The following is a 26313-nucleotide window of genomic DNA, read 5'->3' on the forward strand; positions in this document are numbered from 1 at the left end:
CTCTTACTACGCTTAACATTGACAAAAACTTCAATACATGCATCCATTTATCAACACCTACCATCATTAATTGTCCACATTATCACCATTGAGCAATCAAGGTTGACATCTTAACATGTCTTAATTTACACTTTCGATTCTTAATTTATATTCTGGTTCGCAACAAACAATTTCATCGATACTTAAAAGTGAAAATCAGCTTTTTTCGGACTTGCACATATTTCTTAGAAAATAATAGTATTACTTCAATGAAGAAACTAGAAAAACTAGATGTGCAATTAGGTATTAGTCATTTAAAAATATTGCAATAAAGCTTATTAGTTTATAGTTTTTGAGTTTTTCCAAAGAACATGCAAAAACATGCGTGAAATTAAATTATTTAGGTCATTCTTTTAATTTTGGCCTTTGGACTGATAATTGGTGGTAAGTACATGTAAGTATGTATCATGTCTCAATATGGAAAACATGTTTTTATCAGAAATATTTTACTGGATTCTTATCACAAAAAAAAGTAATTAATTTTTAGTCTCAAGGTGATTTATGTAGCATGAATCTTTCTTTTTTGATGGACAGAAGTGGGGTGTGGATGATATTGCGTATAGCATATTAAAATATATTCATTTTTAATTTAATTGACTCACAAGAAACTACCAGTAAATAACGGTCACAAAAAATTCAAATTTAAACATTTCAACGAATTTAAAAAGTCGCGTGGAAGTTCAAACATAAAAACACATTTGATTAAGATCCAGAAAATTAAATCCTAATTAAACTTAGCAATTCTTCACAAAATGTCAGGTGACAACATTGAGGACGTAGTTAAAGACGCAGGAGAGATTCCAGAAATCAAATATGAATGTGAGTAATTTCGTGAATTTCCTTAAAATTAAGTAATATTATAACAAATGTATTAATTTCATAATTTGTAGATCTGGATCACACAGCAGATGTCCAGTTACATTCATGGGGTAAAAATTTAGCAGAAGCATTTGAACAGAATGGAATGGCTATGTTTGCATACATGACAGAAATAGATACAGTAGATATTAAAGAAAAACACGAAATCATAGCAAGTGCCGATGATCTTGACGGTAATTTTGTAATAAGTGTCTATAAACTATTTTTATACAACAATTAAATCTATTTTAGGTCTATTATATCATTTCCTAGACGAATTACTCTTCCTTTTCTCAGCTGAACCTTATATCATTTGTAAAAAGTTAAGAATAGAAGAATTCGACACTGAGGCATTTAAAATCAGATGTTCTTGCTTCGGTGAGCAATTTGATCTTGCCAAACATCCACAAGGCACAGAGGTGAAAGCAATTACATATTCGGCCATGCAAATCGTTCAGAATCCTGAGAAATGTGAAATTTTTGTGATAATTGACATATAAGCAGTTATTATTTGATAGACTAATGGACATTAACGGCACTAAAGGATGCTGCTGTGCCTTTATTGATAGATATGCCGTTGAATTGATAATTTGTTTGAAGGTCAAAGAAACTTCAATTACCTCAACTTTCTAAATGTTGATCTAATGTCATCTCAAAGTCATACACGTGTACAGCAAGCACTATGAGTCATGCTGAACATTCATTCTTGAAGCATTTTTATATCACAACAAATAAATAACATTTTTGATACATAAAAAGACATTGCGTTTCCTTTAAATTTTGTTTATTAACTCTTCACAAATAAGTTACTTTATCTGTATCTGAAGCTACAACATTGTGTCTTTAAAATTTTTTAATTTAATTAAGGAATCTTATTTTCTTTCATTAAATGACAGATATTTTAAATATCCTTAACTAGAGATTAACATCTTGAATAACTTTTGTAGTAATTTTAATGATATTCTCCATTGTATTCTTTATGTCCATTTACTCTAAGCCATGAGAGTGAGTTGACTTAAGCCGGAGAGTTCAAAAAATGATGGTAAAAATTAATTGAGAAATTCAAAAAAAAAATGCAGAATACAATTTGTCCACTGGACATCTTTCAGACATTATTGGGATGTTTATTTAAAATTATTAATTTTATTTTGTTGCATTAAATTTATAGATTATTAAATTCAAATATTCAGCATTTAAGCATGTGGATTTCTGAACTTTTCGCCTGAGAACTTAGCATTAGCTCCAAGTTCCTCCTCAATACGTAAGATCTGGTTGTATTTGCATAATCTTTCGGAACGGCATGGTGCACCGGTCTTAATTTGTCCGGTTGAGAGACCAACAACTAAATCAGCAATGAATGAATCCTCAGTTTCACCTGAACGATGTGAGACCATGGTTCCCCAGCCATTCTTCTTTGCCAATAAATGAGCATCAATTGATTCAGTAACTGAACCGATTTGATTGACCTTAAGCAACAAGCAGTTGCAAGCATTCTTTTCAACAGCTGTTTGAATACGTTTTGGATTTGTGACTGTCAAGTCATCACCAACAATTTGGATTCCAGCACGGGCATTAAGTTTGGTCCATGCTTCCCAGTCATCTTGATCGAAGGGATCTTCAATGCTGACAATTGGGAACTCCTTAATGAATTCCATGTAGAGATCACCCAATTTGTCTGATGACAAGTTACGGCTCTTGTCCTTAACCTTGTCTTTCTTGAACAAGTCATATGAACCATCTTCATCCTTGAATTCTGATGCAGCAACATCCATACCAATCTTAATCTTTCCAGTATATCCAGCCTTTTCGATAGCCTCAACAATCAATTGTAAACCAGCACGGTTATCCAAAATGTTTGGTGCGAAACCACCCTCATCACCAACAGCTGTGGCGTCCTTTCCGAACTTGGCTTGAATGACCTTTGACAAATTGTGGTATGTTTCGGCACCCATTTTCATGGCTTCTGTGAATGACTTTGCGCCGACTGGCAACTAAATTGATGAAAAAGAAGGAAAAACAATTTATTAGTATGACTATCTCAATCATTTAAACGGTCAATAACATTTTAAAAACTAACGGTTTTTGTAGAATTCGAAATTTTGAACTTGAAGAGACGCCTAAAATTCTTTTGAATTTTACAAATCCGTTAAAATTAAATTATCAACTTACCAACATGAATTCTTGCATAGCCAACAAGTTACCAGCATGTTCACCACCGTTGATGACATTGAAAGCTGGGACTGGAAGCCAGATATCCTTGTTTCCAGCTAAATCAGCAATGTGTTGGTAAAGTGGAACTCCCTTCTTGGCAGCACCAGCTTTGCAGACAGCCAATGAAACACCCAAAATGGCATTGGCACCGAACTTGCTTTTGTTTGGTGTTCCGTCAAGTTTGATCATCAATTCATCAATTTCGCGTTGTTGAGTGACTTCCAATCCTGAGCTGATGACTGCTGGAGCAAGTGAGTCATTGACATGACCTACAGCTTTCAAAACACCCTTTCCCATCCAGTTGGCTGCTTCCTTGTCACGTAATTCAAGAGCTTCATGGATACCAGTTGAGGCACCTGATGGAACTGCAGCACGGAATAATCCCAATTCAGTTGTAAGGTCAACTTCAACGGTTGGGTTACCGCGTGAATCGAAGATTTGACGAGCTTTAATACTCTTGACAGGCATTTTTGAGCTGTTTTAGAATAAATAAAAACCTTTGATTAGCATTTATGACGTCAAAAATGGCATTCAGTGCATTTAAATGAGGAAAGGAAAATTTTTTTTGTGCAAGTTATGCAACATTTATTTTTGTTTGTCTCACACTCCTTCTCTTACATGATATTACGAATCATTATCGATTTTATAATACTGAATTGTATCCTCTCAAAATAATATTATTAATGTTGTTTATGATGTGGAGGATAAATGAAGATCAGCGATAATTTTTCTTATTATCCTAGCTTAAAAATACTAGACGTAGCGTTTCTTTAACCTTGGACGACCTTGAATTTTCTCAAACATTCACTTTTCATGAGAAAAAAAGGCTTGTCAGGATTAATGATAATGAAAAAGATCCAGCTTACTGGATGTGCAAAATTTCTAAAATTTTCCACTGGATCTAATTGAATAACTGTTTATTGTAGTTAACTGTATATTAGAGCTTAATACAATAAGAATCTATGATGTAAACTAGGAATTGACTAATTTTTTTGGTGTTTTTCTAAGCCACAATAAGAAAATTCCTTATCATCTCAAAGACCTCAAAACTTGTTTACTTTAAATGCGTTATCAAGTAATCTTGACGTAAATGACGAATTTTTTTAACAAAATTAAACGAATTAATCTACGGAACTAGACGTGAGAGAAAGCAAGATGGATGAACTTTTTTTTTTCACAGTTTTCTCTCACTATTTCAGGTGAATTATGTATTGAAAATTCGCCGGAAAACTACTAAACAGATTCTTTCTAATTTGTTTAAACTATCTATGCATTAATATATGCACAATAAACAGTTTTAAATGCCAAAAATCAATGAATCGATTCGTCTAGAATTTTTTTTTCTTATCGAAACTTTTTTTAATTCAATTTTGTTGCATAATACACGATAATTTTAATTGATTTATAGTAATCTTAAGATAATGACACTTCTGAGAAATAATTTTAGTTAACTTATCAATAATTACTCACTTTTTAGTTAATAATTTGCAGAAATCGGCTTATTCAACTTACTCAACGCGAGTTTTGAAGATGAATGAAAAAATTATTTTTTGTGAGAATATTTTCGACCAATCAACCAGCTTTCTCTCTCGCGAAAAGTCCTTCATATGACATTCAATGGGGACGGTTCTGCAAATAATGTAGCTGTATGCAATAATCTATTAATATTGGTTAATTTGATAAATTATATTTCAGCGCCATTATTATAAAAATCTACCGTTATTTTGAAATTCAAATTTCTGCCTCAATATCTCGCGTCATTTATTTTTCAACGGTCAAAATAATTTCAAAAATTCTTCGTTAAAAATTCAAAGTTAATTTCAAATCATAGACATCTTTGGTGAAATATTTGCAAACTTAGTCACGCTTTTTATGATGAATTTCATCACTGCTGGAAGCTTTCATAATAATGACGAAAATTTACAAAAATTGTCAATAAATCCACGACCCTCTGATTATCAACAATTTTCTCTCACGAAAACAAAATAATTAACAGATTTAAAGTGAATATCCCGTAAATAACCTCTAGATACATTGTATGCATATGGTTCCATAAATAAAGCACTTTATTCATAATAAAGCATTGATCAAGAAATAACGGACAAAAATAAATTTGAATTAAAACATAAAAATGTGTTTTGGAAAAATCGGCTATCCAAATTTTAACGTATTTTTTAAAAGCTTGAAAACAAAGTGTTATTTTTATTAGTTTTATTAAAATAAAGGCATTACAATCACAAATTAATTAATAAAACAACTCAAAAACAGAAAACCTAGTAACGGAAATTAAGGAAATAACAGAGAACAATGTCGAATGCTAAAAAGAGGAAAGCAGAAGAGGAATTGGAGCGAAATGAACCAGCTGATGATGATATGGATTTCTCAGAGGATGAAGAAGGTAATTATAGTTAAATTAACTCAAAAATCCAGAAAAATATTGATTTAACTATTAACAAACAAAAAGTTTCAAACTCAAAAATTTTGTAAACAAACCAATTAAAAATTTGTTTTCTGGATGTTTTAAGGAGGAACTCGGGTTGGCGGCATTTACATTCCACCACCAGTGAAAGCATATTGTTCAGCAGAAAGCAAAGGACCTCGATTAGTCATTACTCACATTGAAAACACTAATTTTAAGAGTTATGCAAATACAGTCAGTGTTGGTCCATTTCATCATGTAAGTTAATTAGCATAACAGCAAGCTGTTGAAAATTATTCTAATAAAAATCAATTTCTAGCGATTCTCTGCAGTCATTGGGCCGAACGGAAGTGGCAAAAGTAATGTTATTGACTCTATGCTGTTCGTTTTCGGTTATCGCGCGCAACAAATTCGATCCAAAAAATTGTCAGTTTTAATCCACAATTCCTCAAAATATCCAAACATTAATCAATGTAAAGTTGCTGTACATTTCAAGCAAATTATCGATAAAGATGATGGAACTTATGAGTTCGTACCGAACAGTGAAATTGTCGTCGCTAGAACTGCATTTAAGAATAATTCATCATATTATACAATAAATGGAAAGGAATATAAGTTCAAGGAAGTTGCTAAATTGCTTGAAACTCATGGAATTGATTTATTGCATAATCGTTTCTTAATTCTACAAGGAGAAGTTGAGTCAATTGCCATGATGAAAGCAAAAGCACAAGCACCAAATGAGACAGGTCTACTCGAATATCTTGAAGATATTATTGGAACTGAGAGATATAAGAAGCCACTCACTCAAATCAATGAACGGCTTGAGAAATTAAATGAGGAACGAACAGAAAAACATAATCGTTGTCGTCTAGCTGAACGTGAAATGAAAGATTTGGAACTGCCAATGACACAAGCTGTTGAATATTTAAAACTCGAAAATAAGTTATATCAGGCACAAAATCTTCATCTACAGCTATATATTTCACATAAAAAGCAAGAAATTCAGAAATATGAGGAAGAGAAAAAGGAAGCTGCTGAAGTGTTAAAGGAACACGACAATAAATTTGAGGAAATTAAGAAGCAGCGTCAAGAAAAAGAGAAAATAATCCACGATGAGATGAAAAAGTACGAGGAACTGCAAGGAAAGATTGAGGAATTTAAGAGTATGGAAGCAAAGGCACGCGACAAGCACCAACGTGTTGATGCTAAAATGAGAGAAACAAATACACGACGAAAGGATTTAAAGAAGCAAAATGATAATGAACAAAAGAAACTCGATCAATTGCAGACACTTCCGGAACGGAATCAAAAGGAAATTGATGAAAGTCAAAAGATTGTTGAACGTCACATGAAAGAAAAGGAGGAGTTGGAAGCAACACTTGAGCAAAACACAAAGAGCTTAAAAAATGACACAAAGCCACTTCAGGATGAAAAGGAACCGCTTGAAAAGGAATTGGGTGTTTTAAAGGCATCGCTCGATACACTAAAGGCTGACTACACTGAAGCTGAGAAGGAACTTGAAATCATCAAAAAGGATGAAACAACAGAAATCCGCAAGTATGAATCCCTTAAAAATTCATTTGAGGACACAAAGAAGCAATTGGAAGAGAAACAAGAAACTGTTGAGAAATTGAAGGAAGAAATTCCACAAATGAAGCAACAAGTTGTTGTGAAGCAAGAAGAAGTTAAGGCATTGCAGCAAGAAGAACAAGATGTTGCTGGCGATTTAAGAAAGGTTCGAATGAAGCTTGACGAAAGCAGGATGAACATGCAAGTTGCACAAAGTAACAATAAAGTCCTGAATGCTTTAATGAAGGAGAAACAGAAGGGAACTATTCCCGGAATTCTTGGTCGTCTTGGTGATCTTGGTGCCATTGATAAGCAATATGATGTTGCTATATCTACTTGTTGTGGACGACTTGATAATATTGTTGTTACTGACGTTGAAACTGCAACAAGATGTATTCAGTTTTTGAAAGATCATAATGTAGGTCGTGCTACATTCATTGCCTTGGATAAAGTTGCTCATTATATCCATGAGTACAACAAGAAGAAGCAATAGTGAGTAGTCTTCTGATATTTCAATTTTTAACGGTTTTCAAAATTTTAAATTTCGGAAGTTCAAATTTTGAACATAAAATTCAAATTCCTGAAAACCGTTATATTTTGAATTTACCAAAATCGTTATTATTCAAATGCAAATTTTTAATTAAACCTTCATTTCTTCCTTTATAGCCCACAAAATGTGCCTCGTCTTGTTGATCTAATTAAAGTAGAAGACGAACGTGTCCTTCCAGCATTCTACTTTTCACTTTTCGAGACATTGGTTGCAAGGGATATGGCACAAGCAAGAGAAATTGCTTATGGACAAACTAGATATCGTGTTGTCACTATGAACGGTGAAGTTATTGAAATCTCTGGTACAATGTCTGGTGGCGGTCGATCAAAGATCAGCGGACGTATGGGACAAAAAGTTCAAACAAAATCAGCACCATCAAGGCATTCCATGTCTGAGAAAGACATTGAGACATTGTCAGCAGCAGCTCAAGTTATGCAAGCTAAAATTAATGACTTCCAGCATCGACAAGGAATTTTGGAAGAGGAACTAAGAAAATTGAATATTGCCATAAGTCAAAAGGAGCAGGAATTGAAGAGACTGATCCTTAATGTGAAAAGCTATGCCGAGCAGATTCCAAGATTACAGGAACAGCTTAACAGACAAAAGCAAAAAGCTGATTCCACAAAATCTGATGCGTCAAAAGTTGCTGATCTTGAGAAAAAAGTTACAAAGTGTAAAGCAAGTTTCGAGAAAAAGAGTGAGGAAGTCGAGGAGATTCAGACTAAAGTAAATGCAATCAACACACAGATTAAGGACATTTCTAATAAGAAAATAAAGGAAGTCCAAACGAAAATCAACAAAATTACACAACAAATTGATAAATTAACAACAAATATCAACAAACTTACAGTCGAGATCCGTACAACAGGCAGAAATATCCAAAAAGCAGAGGAACGAATTGAACATAATAAGAATGAAATTGCTGAATGTGAAGCATCACTTCACAAAATGGCAGAAGAACGTACAGAATGTGTTAAAGATAGTGAGGAACTGGCAAAGAGAGTTGAGGACATGAAGAAGGAACTTGAAGGAGCAACAAAAGATTCATCATCAACAAAAAAAGAAATTGTAGCCCTTCAGAAAGAGGAAGCTGATGGAAAAATGAAGCGACTGGAACTTGATGACAAATTGAAGACAATTGAAAAATCATTAAAGGAACAGGCTGGGAAAGTTCCGCAATGGGAGAAGAAAATTGCAGCCTTAAAACTTCACAAAATTCCAAATGAGGAAATGCCCAATCCAATGTTTAGGGTATACACAGAAGAGGAATTAAAGCAGCGGAAGGTCAACGACACGCAGTATGAAATCACGTCATTGGAAGAGAAGCTTTCAGTCAGTAAGCCAAATCTTGGCGTTATAGATGATTACAATAAGAAACGTGAAGCATATTTGGAACGAATTAATATTCTTGAGGATGTGACATTAAGACGTAATGAGATGAGAGAAGCACTTGATAGTGTCAAAAAGAAGCGATTCCAAGAGTTTACAGAAGGGTTCCAAATTATCAGTAGGAAGTTGAAGGAAATGTACCAAATGATTACACTCGGTGGTGATGCTGAATTGGAACTTGTCGATTCTATGGATCCATTCAGTGAAGGAATTGTCTTTTCTGTCAGACCTCCAAAGAAGAGTTGGAAAGTCATCACTAATTTATCTGGTGGTGAAAAGACTTTATCATCATTGGCACTTGTGTTTGCACTGCATTATTATAAGCCATCACCGTTGTACTTTATGGATGAGATTGACGCTGCACTCGATTTTAAGAATGTTTCCATCGTTGCTAATTATATTAATGTGAGTAGAAAATATTTAAGTTTTACAAAAACGTTGTAATTATTCTACAACTGTTATAATTTTTAAATTTTACAAAACTGTTAAAAATTTTAAATTTTACAAAGCCGTTAAAAAATTTAAATTTTACAAAACAGTCAAAATACATGCGTGTGTAGCTATCATTGTTTCTTATTTATGCTCTATTTATTTCATGTAAATAACAAAATTTTTGTTTCCGATTTTAATTACAGGAAAGAACGAAGAACGCTCAATTCATCATCATCTCATTACGTTCGAATATGTTTGAACTTGCTGACTATTTAGTTGGAATTTACAAAGTGACAGATTGTACACAGTCAGTGACAGTTCGTAATGATTACAAAGAAAAGGAGTTTGGTACTGAGAATGAAAAGGAGAATCAAGATGAAAATCTCAAAAATCAAGATACGATGATCAGCAGTACATCATCGCAAGCCTTAATGAAGGACAATAGTTTAGTTGCCAATAATTCTCAATCACTTGAAATTTCAAATGTTTCACAAAATTAATTTAAAGTACAGTAATTAATTAATTTGATGTACATTATTTTTTATACAAATAAAGTTCATGACTTTCACGTGAACTAATAAAGCAAAAATTTTAATATAAATATCACAATCACGTGTAGTTGATCCTTATCTTACTTTTTTTGATTGATTTAATAATATTTACGTCTTATTTAGAAAGTACAGCAGTCTTCTATTTATATACAAACAATACTTGTTGATTCTGGAATTAAAAATATTCCTTATCATAACTAAGTTTTCACTAATACTAATGGAAGCATTGAGTTAAAAGGTCGATAATAGAGTATTGTTGTGGATTGTTATGTCGATGAAAATAACGCATTCAATGTATAATTTATGTTTATAGGCAGTTTACATTGGTTAAGCATTTACATGGTCATAAACATGGCATTAAACTTGAAATTGTTCATAAATGTTGTTTGTTTCACAGAAGTAACTGGATCTTTGATCAAACTTCTGATACAATCATGCTTTTAGCCAATTGATGTATTTTTCTGATCATAGACATTCTAACGGTCAAATTTTAAATTATAACAGTTTTGGTTTGTTTTTCCCCTATTTTTTTTTTTACTGAACACACTAATTATATCAGAAATGTAAACAAGTTTAAAGTAATTAATTAATTACATCAGAATCGACTGTGTTTGATTGATATCAAAGAAGATTACCGGATCATTTATCATGAATTTTATCACTTCCTAGACTTGAAATTGATAAAAACATAGATACAGTTTATTTATCCAGATGTTCAATATTGAGTAGGTAAATATTAGTGAGTGTGATATTTCTATTTTAAGGAATTTTTGTCTTAAAATAGGCTAGGAACAGTCATGGGTACGATACTTGGCATGAGAAAGTGCTCACTTGTCCTTTTCGGAATAATATGTAGTGGAAACGCAGCCTACAACCTTCCTTTGTAGGTTCTAGGCAATAATGTCATAAAAGGAGTGGTTCTGATCCCAACGTAAACTGTAAGTCTTGGGCTAGACAAAAAGACATAAATCATATTATGGACAAACCACAAATCCGAAAATCAATTTGCTTCCCATAATTAGGCTACTTACAAACATAGTGAAAAATTTAATTTAAAGTACATTGTAATCTAAATACAAAATTCATTCATTCAGTCGTGTACAGTTCGCAGTATTAATAGGACGCAAATAAAATGAACTTACAGTGAAAAAACTTTTTGAGTGATTAACGTAAATTTCTCACCTAAACTGTTTTCGAGAACTCAAGGAAAATAATTATATTAATTTGTAATTAATGATAGTTTAGTGCAGTCTGCTTAGTTCTATTGAAATGTGAATAGCTAATTGGAAAATGAGATTAAATTGATTTACTGGTCTGTGATATTGTAGAAAAAATTTAAAGACTTTAAAGCAAGAAGATTTTTGGACACTTGTGATAAAAAGTTTGAAGTGTTAACTGCATTAAAAAATAACAAAGGAACTATGGAACGGGTTCAAACTGTTTTCGGCTCAATTGCGCGGAAATATCCAACTAATCGCGATGAGTCGATCATTAAACTTTCGCAAAGGTAAGGATCGGCATAGAGTAGGATTCTACAAGACAGTGCACAGGGTCGTTCCCAAAAATTATTCGGGGAAGTGGAAGTGATCTCTAAGATTTCTCACCACTCTCCCTCCCACCTGCATGACAGTGCTCGGCTTAGTTAACATATGAAGCTTATTCAACTCGCCCTTTAGAACCCTTGTCCCTAAAATCATTACGTAATAAATTAATATATGACCCCTATCAAGGGCGTATCCAAGAGGGAAGAAGTGGTATTTTGGAGAAAATTATCAACCCCCTAATCACTTAGATATGACACAACAATCCCTTTAAATACTATCATTTAATTCCTATATCATCAAATTTCAACCTTAAATCTTCCAGCTGGCTTGAAACGAAGCGAATTGACGATGAAGCAGAAGGCCTGTGGAGAGTGCACGACAAACTATATGATCTGACTGATTTTATTGAACGACATCCAGGAGGTGCTGAATGGATCAGTCTTACAAAAGGAGTTGATATTACTGAAGAGTTTGAGACTCATCATTTGTATGGAAAGGCTGAACCTTTACTCAAGAAATTTTATATCCGTGATGCTAAATCACCAAGAAATTATAAATTTACGTATGCTGACAATGGATTTTATAGAACTCTGAAGAGAAGAGTTGCTGATATGCTTCCCGATCTTGATAATAAACCAAAGAAAATTTCTAATGTAAGTTAAGCTATTGTTGACTCATAATGTAGATGTGCAGCTTTATAGACGGAAAATCCAAGATTAGTAAATCAGTTCTAATGTAAATTTACATTTCCAGATGATTTCTGACTTAATGCTGAGTCTTGTTTTTGCAACTTCCGTGTTAGCAGCCAAGGATAACAATTTTTATCTAGCCCTACTAGCTGGTACATTCCTAAATTTTCAACTTGTTATAGCTCACAACTATTTTCATCGTAAAGATAACTGGCGAATGTTTTGCTTTAACTTAACCTTGTTGAACTACACTGAATGGAGAATAAGGTGAAAATATCAACTAAAATCACTTTATTATGCATAAAATTAATTTTTAATGTGATTTATTTACGACAGTCATGCATTATCACATCATTTGTATACAAACTCTTATTATGACATGGAGATTACGATGTTTGAGCCGCATCTTCAGTGGCTTCCGAGACCAAAGACTTTGACACAGAAAATTTCATCATGGATATTAAGTCCTGTAGTTTGGTCATTGATTGGGATCATGGCTACTGTGTATAGGTAAGGGAATCATTGTAATCTTTAGTCCAAATCATTGAAAGATCCAGGAGTCGACCTTGAGTTTTAATCTTAGATCTATTAACCCTTAAATTCGAATTAAATCACATAAGCAATCTTAACCTAATTCACAGAATTATTGGATACTTCAAGAACATTGTTAAATTCAGATGGGATCACTTGTTAGCCTTGACGCTTCCAATTGCTATGTTCTATTTTGGTCAACGAGATATTTGGATTGTTTTGAAACTTTGGTTTGTTATCACATCCATGTGCAGCTTCCTAGTTGGAGTCTTTGGACTGAATGCTGGTCATCATCATCCAGATGTTACACATGAAGGAGATGAGTTACCGTGAGATCTTGAAATTTTGTTCAAATTCAAATTTTAAAAAACCGTTAAAAATTAAATTCAAATTTTACAGAAAAGGAATGGACTTTGGGGTATTCCAGATGAATGCTGTTATCGATAGAAATGACATCAAGAATAGTCATTTCATTGCCCTTGTCACTTTCGGCCATCACACACTTCATCATCTATTTCCAACACTTGATCATGGATTATTGCCACAACTTCATGAAGTCTTCATATCAACATGTAAGGACTTTGAGATTGAACTTCGTGAATATCCTTGGTGGCCGTTGATTGTCGGTCAGTTCCAGCAGCTTGCCAGAACGAAACCAAAGAGTTTGAAGGAATCGAAACAAAAAGATTTGTAATTTATAATTTTAGAATTGGAAACAATAAAACTGGGAATTGATTAATTATTTTTATAAAGTCAACAAACTCTCAGTTTAGTTTTTATTTTAAACTTAAAGTAGCAGCTTGACATTGATTGACATACAGATGGCGCTGTCACAATAAATGCATAGTTTGTCGTTTGAATAAGCACGAATGCTTAAGTCTTAAAATGTTTATTGTACATAAATATTTTTGTCATCACAATGGTGTCAGCCAAATACGAATCATAACTTTTGTTTCAATCAGTCAGTAGGTAGTAAGCCGACGGAATGTTAAATCAGAAATAAATCATGTGCTGTAAATGTCGAAATGCCAAGAAAGATTGTGGTCAAAGTGTGGTTCTTAATATTGTGATTAATACTGGAACTGAAGAAGAAGCTAAAAAGATTGTGAAGAATTTGGTAGATAGTAATTTAGTTCCAGTTAATGGAGCTGGATTTGATAATGTGACTTTGAAATCAAAATTATAAGATTAAATTAGTGATTAAAATAGATGTTGGAAATGATTTTGACATAATTGTTAATGAGCAGGTAATAATCAGTTGAACTAATTGATGAATGGATATAGCCCGAGCGACACAAATGAAGAAGGTTTCGTCACCGACTTTTTAAGGTTCTGCTGAAGCTCTTGTTCACACTGAATGGTATCCGTCTCTATTTGAAAGTCTTATGGAAGCCACCAAAGACAGTTTCCATTAGGTGCTTGCCGGTGTTAGGAAAGGTGCTTTGGCGAAGCCATATAAACTCGGTGACGGAGCATTCTTCTTTTGTGTCACTCGGGAACAACAAACATGAGTCATAAATTTCAAATCAATAAGTATTAACTACAAATTCACAAATTGAAGAGCCTGTTTAAATTGCCAATATAATTAAGTGATCATGATCAAGTGTCGCAACAAAATAGCAACTTAAAGCACAATAAAGTTAATTTGTATGATTATTACTCCCAAGTGACACAATGCAGCAATATGTTGTCAAGGGAAACTTTCCGGTGACATAGCGGTGGTCTTACAAACAAGCTGTGTTGTTCGGGACTGTTAATATGACTCAATAAGCCTTGCGAAAAGAATAACAAAACTACTAACTTAATTTTTAAAAATAGGTCAGTAGTGCAGTGCTGAGTAGGAGCTATCCAAAAGTTGATTTTCATCATATTTAATTCGCTTTTATGGTAAGAAGTAAACAATAACAAAGTAACGGAATCAATTTGGCTCAAATTAATCTATTTGAGATTTTAAGACTCGAATAAAGGTGCGGCACTTGTTTTGTCTAGTAATAAATTAGAGTCTAGTAATAAATTTAAAGGGCATTAAAATTGACAGATCTTTTGTGGTTGCATTAAATTTGAAGTTCTTTGAACTTATTTGTAAGAAATACAATCTTTTTCGAAATCTCAATCGATTCCATTAAGTTTGGCACTTAAAATACGAAAACAAACAAACAATTAGTGCATTTAACACAATTTTATTGTGCTTTATCAATGACATTTATGGCTTATTAATACAGCACTAATCAATACTCATAAAAACCGTTAAAGTTTGGCCGATAAAAAATTTGGTATAAGACTTTGATCCTAAGCATGACTTTTGGTTCTTGACTTTATTACTAAGAGTTATGCAGTGCCTAAAAATGCTGTATTAAGCATTTTGTAACTTCCGAACGTTGATTAATTCACTGTTTAATTCACGACAGATCACTAATAAGCATCCGCAATTATACCGGCAAATTGACTATACTCTCTGCAAGATCACGACCTTTGTGTATTACAGAATCATTCAGACACACATCTAACTGCTGTTAGATCTCTCAATAAAATAACTGTCAAAATCACAAAAAACAGTTTGAGAGACTCCACGTTTCTCTCAGACTACCCTTTTTAGTCCATTCAGCAATTTTCTCATTTTATCCAAAAAATACTTACCAAAAATGAGTATTGAGTCCACTGAGCGAGCAGCAATAAATAAAAACAAACTACCGAATTCGCCACATCAAACCAGTTTTGGGTCAGTATATTCGCTGTTCTTGACTCAATCGGTGCCGAACGTGTAGTTCAATTTAATTATTTATTCTCTCTTGCTAACAGTAGATTTATAATTAAGTTCTGTGATCTTTGGATATAAGACAAATTAACCATGCGAATATCAACAATTGCTCACAAATATCCAACAAATCGTAATAATTTTTTCAAAGACTGTGGATCATGGATGAATGGAAAGCGTGTGGATGACAATGCAGAAGGTTTATGGAGAGTTCATGACAAGCTTTATGACTTAACAGACTTCATAGAACGTCATCCAGGTGGTTCCGATTGGCTAGAAGTAACGAAAGGTGTCGACATTACAGAACAATTCGAGTCACATCACATAACAGACAGTGCCGAGAAGATGCTAAACAAATTTTACATCCGTGACGCAAAACTCCCGCGGAACTACAAGTTAACATTCCATCCAAATGGATTTTATAAGACTTTAAAGCGACGTGTCGCAAGCAAGTTATCAGGTCAATTTGACAGAACCTTAATTGCAACGTCGCAATTTTATTGTGATTTAATGCTTGTATCGACAATTTTGTCATTTGTACTAGCTTCACGTGATTTTAATGTTGTAACTGCATTTGCTGCTGCCGCATGTTTGTTTATGTTGTCTGTAATATCGCATAACTTTCTTCATCAACGTGATAATTGGAGGATGTATATGATGAATTTGAATGTTCAGAGCTTTCGGGACTGGAGAGGTGAGTGTTGACTAGATCATGACATCATGACTTAATGTTTAGTAGGAATTGAAGAGTTTTAGACAGAATCTATGCTATTTACAATGTACTACAGTGTTGTCCAACCTTTTTTACGTCACGGCACACCTTGGAAGTAACTTACTTACTTAATTCGATAGCTTCCCTCAGATGTCGTCTAAAGCTGGTTCTTTCGCTTGCCAATTTTCAATACCAAATACAATGCTGTCTCTATCGACAGCTTCCTTGCAGGAGTTCTTCGGTCTACCACGAGTAAGCCGTTGAACCTTGGAAGTAAGCATCGATCTAAACCAGACACGGCATACGGCTTAAGTCGGTTCTTGTCATTTTCACTAATGTGCCGCAGCACACAGGTTGCACACCACTGATCTACAAACACCAATTCAACAAATCTCAAAACCTTTATTGTTATTGCTCAATAATTACTTCTCTTAATTTTAACAGTCATGCATGCTATGAGCCATCACTTATATCCAAACTCCTATCATGACCTTGAGTGTATTTTGTTCGAGCCATGGTTCAATTGGATGCCAATGAAGAAGAACATCATTGAAAAATATGTATCGTGGATTATTACACCGATTATTTATGGATTTATATTTCCAAGAACTGGATTTTTTAGGTGAGTTACAGCTTGCATTGAGTAGATGACAATCGTACTTGAATGAGACTAGTTATTGAATCTATTGTTTTTATTTTATTATTTTACGGCTAAAACGCGCAAGCAGCCGTAACTAATTTATTATGATGAAATTCCTATTAATCTTGATTTTCTACATGCATTTACTTTTTACCTGTTTAATAACTAGACTGTTACTTACTTTTTAGATATATAGGAGCAATAGTTAATAACTACAAATTATATTGGGATGATCTGATTCCTTTTACGATGCCATTATTAATGTACACATTTGGAAGTGTTGGAATCATCGAATCTGTGATAAGATGGTTGAGCATTGTCTTCCTATCAAGTCTTATTCATGGAATCATATCAGTGAATGGAGGACATCATCATAATAAGGTAAGACAATGCGAGAGTTGTTGGGAATCTAACTCCTTCTGAGGATCTAAGGAAGAAAAATGCACTTTTCTGCAGCATAGCCTGAGTGGGGCTCGAACTCACTTCTTATGATTTCAAATTGCACGCTCCTACCATTGAGCTACCGGGGCTTTTTAAGGAGCGTGGTACAAAACATACTTAAACCTGTTTACATTAACTAGTCAATGACAATGGTTCATATCCTTAACCTAAAAACTATCCGAGCGGTACAATATGTCGAACTTTATTTTCCGTCATAAAAATGGGCCAAAATCAGTTGTCTCAGTGTTGTCAGGGCCACTTTGTGTCTTATAGTTACTATGGCGATACACCGACTACGTAGCTTGTTAGAGCCAGCTACCACATTTCATATCTATACTTAAAAGCTTTAAATGTAAGCCAGACTAAAATTTCTCTTCAATTTTCAGGTTTTCCATGACGGTGACGAACTAAAGTCCCTTGACTTCGGCGTCTACCAACTAGCAGCAACATTCGATCGTCTAGAACTCCAGAAAAATTCATTCGCAGTTCTAACAACATTTGGACAGCACATTGGTCACCACATGTTTCCAACACTCGATCATGCATTATTACCCCAACTAAATGACATCATTTACGACACATGTAAAGAATTTGAGGCAGATTTAGTTGTATATCCATGGTATAAACTCTTTATTGGACAATTCATACAACTAACAAGAACGAATATAAATAAAATTTAAAAGTAAGGGCTGGCTTTGTAACAAGTATTTATAATTAAGACTAGATTAATAAAATATTTATGATTTATATTGTGAAATTAATGGTCTAAAATTATTAAAAAAATTCAATGTTTTGTGGTTTGTGAAATAATTCAGTGGTGGACAACCTGTGTGTCGCAGCACATTATTGTGGTGGTGAGTCTCGACCGAAACCACACACGGGATGCGGTACATTGCATTCTCAAATTTTTAGTGTACCGTGTCACATAGGTTGCCCACCACTGAACTAGACCACAACAAACATTAATCCTCATTCTTAAAGGATCTCCAATATCCATCTAATTGCATTCAAATATATTTTTAAAAATCGTGAACAAACTTTTTAACGTACTTGACGTACTCTATGCTATAATTAATAAAATCTTTTTAAGTCAATAACATTTTTTAGTGAAAAATTGTTCACATGACAATTAATCTCAAACACTCTAACTATTCACTTTTAGCATGTACAATTAAAACAACATTTTTATCCTCTTAATATAACTGCATATCCTATAAAAACAAAAATGATGTGACGTTTATGGCTCACATCCAATTAGTGAAATGTCATAAGAATTATTATTATGTTTACAATGTGCACGTAGACAATTGACAATATCGTCAAGAAATGTGGGATTTATGAGGAGGTTTTGTGGTAGACAGAATGGGAACGGACTTAGTGGATGTAATATTAATGTTGATCCCACAGATTAGTTTTATTTCCATTGTAAAAACTCACATTTCTTGGTGATATTATCTGGTAGAAGAGTTGGTTGTATGGAAAAGTTTGAGGATCTTTGGTGGATTTTTTGTGATTTGAGAAGATATTTGCTTATTTTATCCCTAGGTGAGGTAAGGATCCAATTAGTCAACACAAGCATTTGGCAGTAAATTGGATGCAACATGAAGGACATTTGGACCTTATATGGATCACTTCGTCTAGTTTGTGTCGGTTTGGTACTGCCTTTGTAGTCTAGATCCTTGAAACTTAGAATTGGCTGTATCTGTACAGACCAAATATAGATAGACTAAAGAAGAGTACTCATCAATAAGAAGCCTGTCAGAGTGATGCATAATGAATCTTAAGTAACCAAAAGACCTAATGACTATCATACTTAATTGAAATTCAGAGTCATGTCTATTCTTTAGGTTAAGTTTAAGTATGAGTTCTGTCTTGTTATTCATTTGGGTCTATAGAGCACTAATCAACTAATCCAAACCAAATTTTACTGAATTGTAATCACTGAACTATAATCATTACTTGATATTGGAAACTGGCAATCGCTAGTCAGAGATGAGGCAATCATTAGGCGTCATCTGAGGGAGTTCCTGGATCACAATTGTTCTATCCGGTCAACGAAGTTAATAAGAAAGTAATTATAATCACTGAAGAATCCTAAATTCACAATTTCTCTAGTCACGTCACACTAATCCACCACAAGTTCCAAACCTTCACCAAATCTCCCAACTCTGAATTATTTTTCTAATTAATTTGTTTTTTTCATCTATCCTTCATTATAGTCTGATTTGAATTATTTCTTCTTATATTTTGGCGTATGACAAGCACATTATGATGTATGTGATTCGTCTCTAATATATTATTTTTGATACACTGATTTGATACTAAAAATATTCACTTCTCCTTCATATATTATTTTATCATCATCTTCACTGTTCGCCCACTGGATATGGCGGTGGAAAAGTGATAAAAATAAGAGATGACATTAAGCTTCTTAAATAAATTCTCCAACGGGTTTAATTTTAATTTCGTGTATCTGGCAATGATGAAAAATAAGAAAGAATGAGTTGATTAGTTTATGGTATTTTATGACTTTCCACGCGACTTATTTGACATATAAAATGGATAAAGATTATATTTATTACCTGAACTTCATCTTTAACTGAGATGGCGTATAAGACGGCAGCACTAACATCTTTTGGCGATAATGATGGCATTTTTCCATGTGATTTTTCTTCTTCTGTCAAAATGTCTGTGTCCTGTCCTTCTACAAAACCCGGACTTATAGCTGTAATTTTTACATTTTCATAAAAGAAAAGGAATTCTTGGCGAATACATTCAGTTATGGCTGTCGATGCATGTCTAAAATAAATTGGGATATGAATTATAATCGGTTGTGACAGGCGACTAGCTTTATTCATACCTTGATGCGGGATATAATCCTAATTGAGATGAAAAATGAAGGAATTTAGAGGAAGTAATTAATAAAATTGGAATCAATGACAGGCTTACCATTTAAAGGCTTCGATCTTGTATTTGATGGTCCAAATTTGTGTCCTACAACTGACATGATGTTAATGACATGACCCAAATTCTTTCGTTCTTCTTTTCGCATTTTCATCAACTTAGCAGCCTCTCGTGTGACAAGACACATGCCAATGATATTTGTCTCCATAATATCACGTAGGATCGGCGTATTGTCATCGTCAAGAATAAGTCCTTTGGTCATAACATTTGCATTGTTTACGAGTAAATCAATTCCATCATGATAATCACCAATATATCGGAAAATTGGTTCTACATGCCCTTCCTCCTTGATGTCGCACTCAAATGCAAACAATTTACCGAGTTCATTGTCTTTTTCTAATTTCTTGCTTAATGCCTAGATTTTAAATGAAAATATAGTGATTTAATGCTGTAGCTTTATTGCTGGCATGCAAAATGAATTTATTTTAGTGACAAGTGCACTTGATCATGCAATTGCTTGCTTATTGTCTAAGAATTTATGAGAAATTTGCTTGTTTTGATTGAGTTTTATGAAAATTATTTTTCAAAACTAAATGAAAAGTTTTGAATTATGCAAAACCGTTAAAATTTTTGTAAATTTCTAATTCTCCTCAGCTTCTTTAAATTCAATTTCTTTTCATCTGTAACCAAAAATTCCTCGAATTTCACCAATTCTCAATACTCACCTCTAATTCATATTTCCCAGCACGTGTTGCTAAACCAAAAACAGCAAGTCCATGCTTCACAAGATCCTCACAAATGGCCATTCCAATTGGTGAACTTGCACCTGTCACAACAGCAACTCGTCCTTCCCATCGTTTAATTCCGGCATCTCTCTTCTCTTGCCAGCTGATTGGCCTCTCGTTTTCATTTGCCGTATCTACCATTGTTGTTGATAAATAGTCTCAAATATAATAAGATTTTAATGAGACTCAAATTATTGTTAATAAATTAAACAGAGAGAAAAGAAGGAAATACTGAAGGAAAAAAATTATTTTAATCTTTACAGCTACGGTGCTCGAAGTTAAGTGAAAAAAAGATTCTCACAGCATTTTTGTTCCTCTACATTTCATAAAAAAAATATTGTAAGATTCTCAAGCGAGTACGACGATTTATTATCATCTATTTATATACAATAAAAACCGAGCGGGACATGATTGTGTTAAATTGTGAAAATTTGAAGGATATTAGGTCTGACTGCTTATTGATATATTTGTGAATTGCGATCAGACTTTAGTTTCCTATTGTAATGTCCTTAATGTAGTTGGATTCGACTTACAGGTCGGATTCGACCTACAAGTCGGATTCGGTTTACAGATCGGATTCGGTTATCAGTTCCGATTCGGTTAACAGGTCAGATTCGGTTTACAGATCGGGTTCGGTTTACAGATCGGGTTCGGTTTACAAACTAACCTCAAAATCGAAAACCATCAACAAACCATCTTCATATGCTGCCCGGGTGATCAGAAATTTGAATTCAACATCCTCGTCGTCATCATCATCATGATCATGGTCGGAAAGAGTAAATAATGTCGTCTTCTGGCTCTTTTCACAAATTTCACATTTTCTCAGCGGAAATGAAAGAGAAAAATTCTCGGTTTTCTTCAAACTTTGATTGTTTCTCCTTCTTTATATCTTCTCATGCGAATAAATATCTTGATGGCTGATTTATTCTTTTTTTTACGAGAATATCTCACTTGACGCTAAACTTATGAACAATTTTTGTTTCTTTTTGTTCGCATCATTTTCCTCATGTTTCCACAACTCAAGGATGTTTTAGCTAAATTGAAAATAAATTTTTGATGCTATGATCATTGATGACTGTTTGCTATGTGAAAACAACGATCGTAAAATGTTTGACGTGTAATTTGAGAGATCATAAAACAGGTAAGTTAATTGTAAATATGCTCATCATATGACACTTGTGGGAACTTATTGGCAATTTTGTCGATGTTTCTGGTCTGATAAAAATATTTTTTAATGAAAATTTTGCATGCAGATGGTTTTTTTTTTGGCAAAGCTTGCTTTGATACTAATTTTTAAATTATGTTTGTAGACTATTTGACAGTTGGGAAGGCTTTCATTTATCAATTTCAGACAACATCTGTTGATAATTGAATTAATTTTTGTGTATCGTGAGTCTATATTAATTAATTATGATGAAATAGTAAATTGATGGTTATTTTTACATCAAGAACATATAACGGATAAATTATTTTCAAATTAAAACTGTTATAATCTTAGTTGCATACCCCGATTGTTTTGTTATAATTTTTAGTCTAGTTTGGAAATTTTAGCCGTTTCATCATTGAAAATTATCTAAATTTAATTATTAGACATTAATAATGGTAAGTCATAAGGTGCAATAGCAAAATGAAGCTTCAATAATGCAACTATTCAGTTTATTGGTTAATTTAAAAGCTCTTGTTTACAAAATTTTCATAAAATGATTCATATTCTTTTTCTGAATGATCTCATCAGTTTTTCATATCCAAAACAAACTCTAAACTGACAGCAATCATTCATCATAGCAAATGCAACATTCAGTTGCTTTTAAAGATTCAAAATAAATAATTTTCTCTATTAAATTTCTTCAATGAAAATTCTACGAATCATTCAAATTCCATTTGCTAATAGAAAAGAAAAAGTGAAAATTCCTTCATAATACAGCAGTCATTTTTCGTTTTCTCATCTTTTCAAGGCCACAATAATATTGTCGACATAAAAAATTAGAAGATATTTTTCCTCGCTTTACAAAAGAGATACAAATTACAGAATTATTAATGACTATACTTGTTAACATTGACTTAAAGAAATGATATACCTAAGGGCAAGTGGATTTAAGATTTGACCATAAAATGAAATATTATTGGATTTAGTTAATCCATTCAGAACTTATGTTAACTTTTGCAGTGTGTTTACTTAGCCGTTGCTTTAAAAATATGATGACGGAAATTTTTTATAGCTTATGTGTGCGAAAAAAATAGAATTTTTGGATATCTGATGATAAATACTTTTTAAATGAATGTGGCAACTTCAGAGCATGAAAATATTAAGTCTGATTTTGTAGCGACTATTTTTAATTAGAGTCCGACATTCCTGGAAGCATTCCAGATGATGATCATGTATAGTTAAGCAAATTGATGAAGTTTTCACGGCATTAAGCACAGATTACATCAATTAATTACTATGTACTATTTAAATTAAAATTTATTGCACAAATCCTCAATGTATGCAATTTATTAAGCTAATTTCTCATCTGATTTGTTTTCTTAATTCATGCACCATGAAATTCAAATGATTTCCTTTCTACAAACATGTTTCTATAAAATTATAATTTGTCATGCAAAATGCAGCGTATAAAAAATAGACGTGAATGCTTTCTGAATTATTTAACTCATGAGATGCTTGAACGAATAAATCTTTTCAGAATAAGAAGGATGAAAATGTATATATACATGTAGATTGAGATGTAAACTGAATACGTTTGTACAAAAAGAGAGATTTATCAACTGCGGTCAACTGAACTGAACATTTTGTTTACTTAATTTGTTAAATGAATCATATCTTTTGATTTTCGACTGATTTTAATAAGCAGAGCTTGAAGTTGGCTTGCATTTTGTATGGAGTAACTGAACAAACAATGAGGATGTCCAATGGGCTTTCGCGGAATCGCTTTTCCGGAAGATTTTCTGGATCGGGACGGAATCGGAAGTAACTTATCGAGAAAGCATATTGTCCATTAATATGCACTTAAAATCAAGCATGCTCAATTAAATTGATTCTGAATACTCATGGATACGCACATTTATATTAGAGAGTATGTTCATTGTCTGTTTGGAATCTACTAGACTTTTCCAAACAAATTTCGATTATTTGACTTCGATCTCCGACAATAACTCTGAAATCTGATTGTACATCCTTAATTGGGCACGAAAAAATTTATAAATTCTAAACATTTTATCGCTGATTGTAAACATGTTTCATAGATTTCAAACAAAAAGGCAATAATCAAAAGCCATAAAGACGTCGTAGCGATAACATATGTATGACATTTTTATATGAATGTTCTTTTGCTTTATAAAATCTCATAAAAATATTTTTAAAAAGTCGAAATTAATAAAAATGAATATTAAAGATTGAATACTTTATAAGCATAAATGAATAATATTTTCTTGAAAGTCTTGCAAATTAAAGGAAAATTCAGAGTATGGGAGATTTTATGAGCTACCAATCTACATTTTGGCAACGTAACTGCTGATGATATGTCCAAATATTATGACAAAACTTTTATTATTGTTGAAGATTGAGATGAAAATGTGGAAAATAAAGTCATCTCTACAAAGACCTCCCGAACGACACAAATGAGCCCGGAAATCTATTTGGTGTTAGTTGCTGTCTCTTGGTTCTGAGTCTTCTCTAAAAACTCACGAGTCGCTCAAACAAGTTCTTAGTAAATTTTTCAAATAAGGATTTGGTACTGATATATATGGGGCAAATACCGATATTGATTGTGTTTAATTCTGGTATATCATATCATCTAAATCTTATAAGCCCTAGTCTGATCGTGTGGCTGTCACCATATACACGAATTAGTATAGATACGTAGATTTTTAATCTGTTATTTAGAGCAATATTAACCTGTGGTCCATGAATGTTCTTTAAAAAGACGAGATTTAGTTAGTAAAGTTTTAGGGGATATTATGAGAAGGTTTACTCTTGTCATTTGGTCAGTTTCGGAGTTTGACTTTGACTTGCCCAATCAACCCCTTTACCAAATTTTATTAGCAGAGGGAGATTGATAGGTGGTTCCGATGCTCCAAAGAGTCTTCTGGGTACGCTCTTGTCCATGACAATCAATTCAATACCGGTCAAGTCAACGAGTTGAAATCTCCATCTTTTAATTATTGCAGTTTTTAAATTTTGAAAATTTGTAATTTTAAAAATTGTTTTTAAAATCCTGTTTTTTCATATTCACACCAAATTTTCAATTTGGGTGAATATATTGTTTTTGGTCTATCACTGAAACCACTTTTTTTGATTTGCTGGATTACCCTAGGGGAATTGCCCCATATAGTTGCTAGCCAAAAGTCTGTGCCTGGAAATACCAATCCAACAGTGAAAACCGCATCTCATTTGGTGCTTCCAGTGCCGAGAAATCGAAAAAAAACGCTTTCTGTCATTAAGTTAGCAAGTTAGCAAGTTAGCAAGTTAGCAAGTTAGCAAGTTAGCAAGTTAGCAAGTTAATCGGTGCGATAACTCGTTTCAAACTCAATATTAAGACTTCGGGTTTTTTGCATCTGATAGATATCGGTTATGGCAAGAGCTGTATTGTTTTTGGAGCCATAAGATGCTTCCACTGAGGCACACGATGCAAAAATCTGTCATTTTTTTGCAAAATTATAGCCGATTATTCCAAAACACGTGTCAAAAAAATCATAGTTTTGGATAATTTTTTCGATGTTACACTGTGTAATAGTGAAAAAATGACCGAAAAATTACTTTTTCAGCACTCGTTACACACTGTAACATCGAAAAAATCACAAAAAAACACTGATTTTTTTGATGTTACACTGTGTAACAGTGAAAAATTTACCAAAAAAATACGTTTTCAGCACCGGTTATATCGTGTAACATCAAAAAAATCACCAACAAACACTTTCATATTCACACCAAATTTTCAATTTCGGCACGATAACTCGCTTCAAACTCAATATTATGACTTCGGGTTTTTTGCATCTGATAGTCATTGGTTATGGCAAGAACTGATTAGATTTTGGAACTATAAGATGCTTCCAGTGAGGCACATGATGCAAATAACTATCATTTTTTGCAAATTTATACCCGATTATTCCAAAACACATTTTAATTTCTTTATAAAACTGAGAGTTTTCGGTTTTTTTGAATAATTCCGAAAACGTCTAGAGATATTAGCACATAGTTTATGTATGCAAAATTTCAACTCATAATAGTGAAACCACTGACCACCAGAGTCAATTGAATGCTTTTGTTCGATTCTCCTATTGGTGCACATATAATG

General features: G+C 33.1%; 6 protein-coding genes across 6 annotated transcripts; 4 read left to right on the forward strand and 2 right to left on the reverse strand.

Annotated features, from left to right (window-relative positions):
- The first annotated feature begins 689 nt into the window (after window positions 1–689).
- Archease (protein archease) lies at window positions 690–1655 on the forward strand. The gene is made up of 3 exons (XM_070649242.1): window positions 690–858; window positions 930–1091; window positions 1150–1655. Exons 1-3 carry the CDS (start codon window positions 792–794, stop codon window positions 1395–1397), a joined length of 477 nt encoding a protein of 158 aa, XP_070505343.1. The 5' UTR covers window positions 690–791; the 3' UTR covers window positions 1398–1655.
- Window positions 1656–1978: 323 nt separating this feature from the next.
- Window positions 1979–4736, reverse strand: Eno (alpha-enolase). Its single transcript, XM_070649241.1, has 3 exons — window positions 4579–4736; window positions 3067–3583; window positions 1979–2888 (listed from the first exon to the last, which is right to left on the reverse strand). Exons 2-3 carry the CDS (start codon window positions 3574–3576, stop codon window positions 2091–2093), a joined length of 1308 nt encoding a protein of 435 aa, XP_070505342.1. The 5' UTR covers window positions 3577–3583; window positions 4579–4736; the 3' UTR covers window positions 1979–2090.
- Window positions 4737–5283: 547 nt separating this feature from the next.
- glu (structural maintenance of chromosomes 4-like protein gluon) lies at window positions 5284–10070 on the forward strand. Its single transcript, XM_070649237.1, has 5 exons — window positions 5284–5506; window positions 5634–5785; window positions 5847–7588; window positions 7763–9440; window positions 9671–10070. The coding sequence occupies exons 1-5, from the start codon at window positions 5416–5418 to the stop codon at window positions 9965–9967; spliced, it is 3960 nt and encodes a 1319-aa protein (XP_070505338.1). The 5' UTR covers window positions 5284–5415; the 3' UTR covers window positions 9968–10070.
- A 1032-nt stretch (window positions 10071–11102) lies between these two features.
- Window positions 11103–13543, forward strand: LOC139097421 (cytochrome b5-related protein-like). The gene is made up of 6 exons (XM_070649246.1): window positions 11103–11525; window positions 11885–12215; window positions 12316–12518; window positions 12588–12761; window positions 12893–13111; window positions 13182–13543. Exons 1-6 carry the CDS (start codon window positions 11440–11442, stop codon window positions 13474–13476), a joined length of 1308 nt encoding a protein of 435 aa, XP_070505347.1. The 5' UTR covers window positions 11103–11439; the 3' UTR covers window positions 13477–13543.
- Window positions 13544–15171: 1628 nt separating this feature from the next.
- Window positions 15172–18087, forward strand: LOC139097411 (cytochrome b5-related protein-like). Its single transcript, XM_070649233.1, has 4 exons — window positions 15172–16231; window positions 16694–16871; window positions 17078–17270; window positions 17717–18087. Exons 1-4 carry the CDS (start codon window positions 15631–15633, stop codon window positions 18008–18010), a joined length of 1266 nt encoding a protein of 421 aa, XP_070505334.1. The 5' UTR covers window positions 15172–15630; the 3' UTR covers window positions 18011–18087.
- On the reverse strand, window positions 17932–21312 carry LOC139097412 (farnesol dehydrogenase-like). The gene is made up of 5 exons (XM_070649234.1): window positions 20960–21312; window positions 20280–20649; window positions 20191–20209; window positions 19913–20129; window positions 17932–19803 (listed from the first exon to the last, which is right to left on the reverse strand). The coding sequence occupies exons 1-5, from the start codon at window positions 21158–21160 to the stop codon at window positions 19762–19764; spliced, it is 849 nt and encodes a 282-aa protein (XP_070505335.1). The 5' UTR covers window positions 21161–21312; the 3' UTR covers window positions 17932–19761.
- Window positions 21313–26313: the final 5001 nt, after the last annotated feature.

Source organism: Chironomus tepperi, unplaced genomic scaffold (genome assembly GCF_022539635.2).
Source record: "Chironomus tepperi strain 1889 unplaced genomic scaffold, CSIRO-AGI_Ctep_v1 contig_422, whole genome shotgun sequence".
Lineage (NCBI taxonomy): Eukaryota > Metazoa > Arthropoda > Insecta > Diptera > Chironomidae > Chironomus > Chironomus tepperi.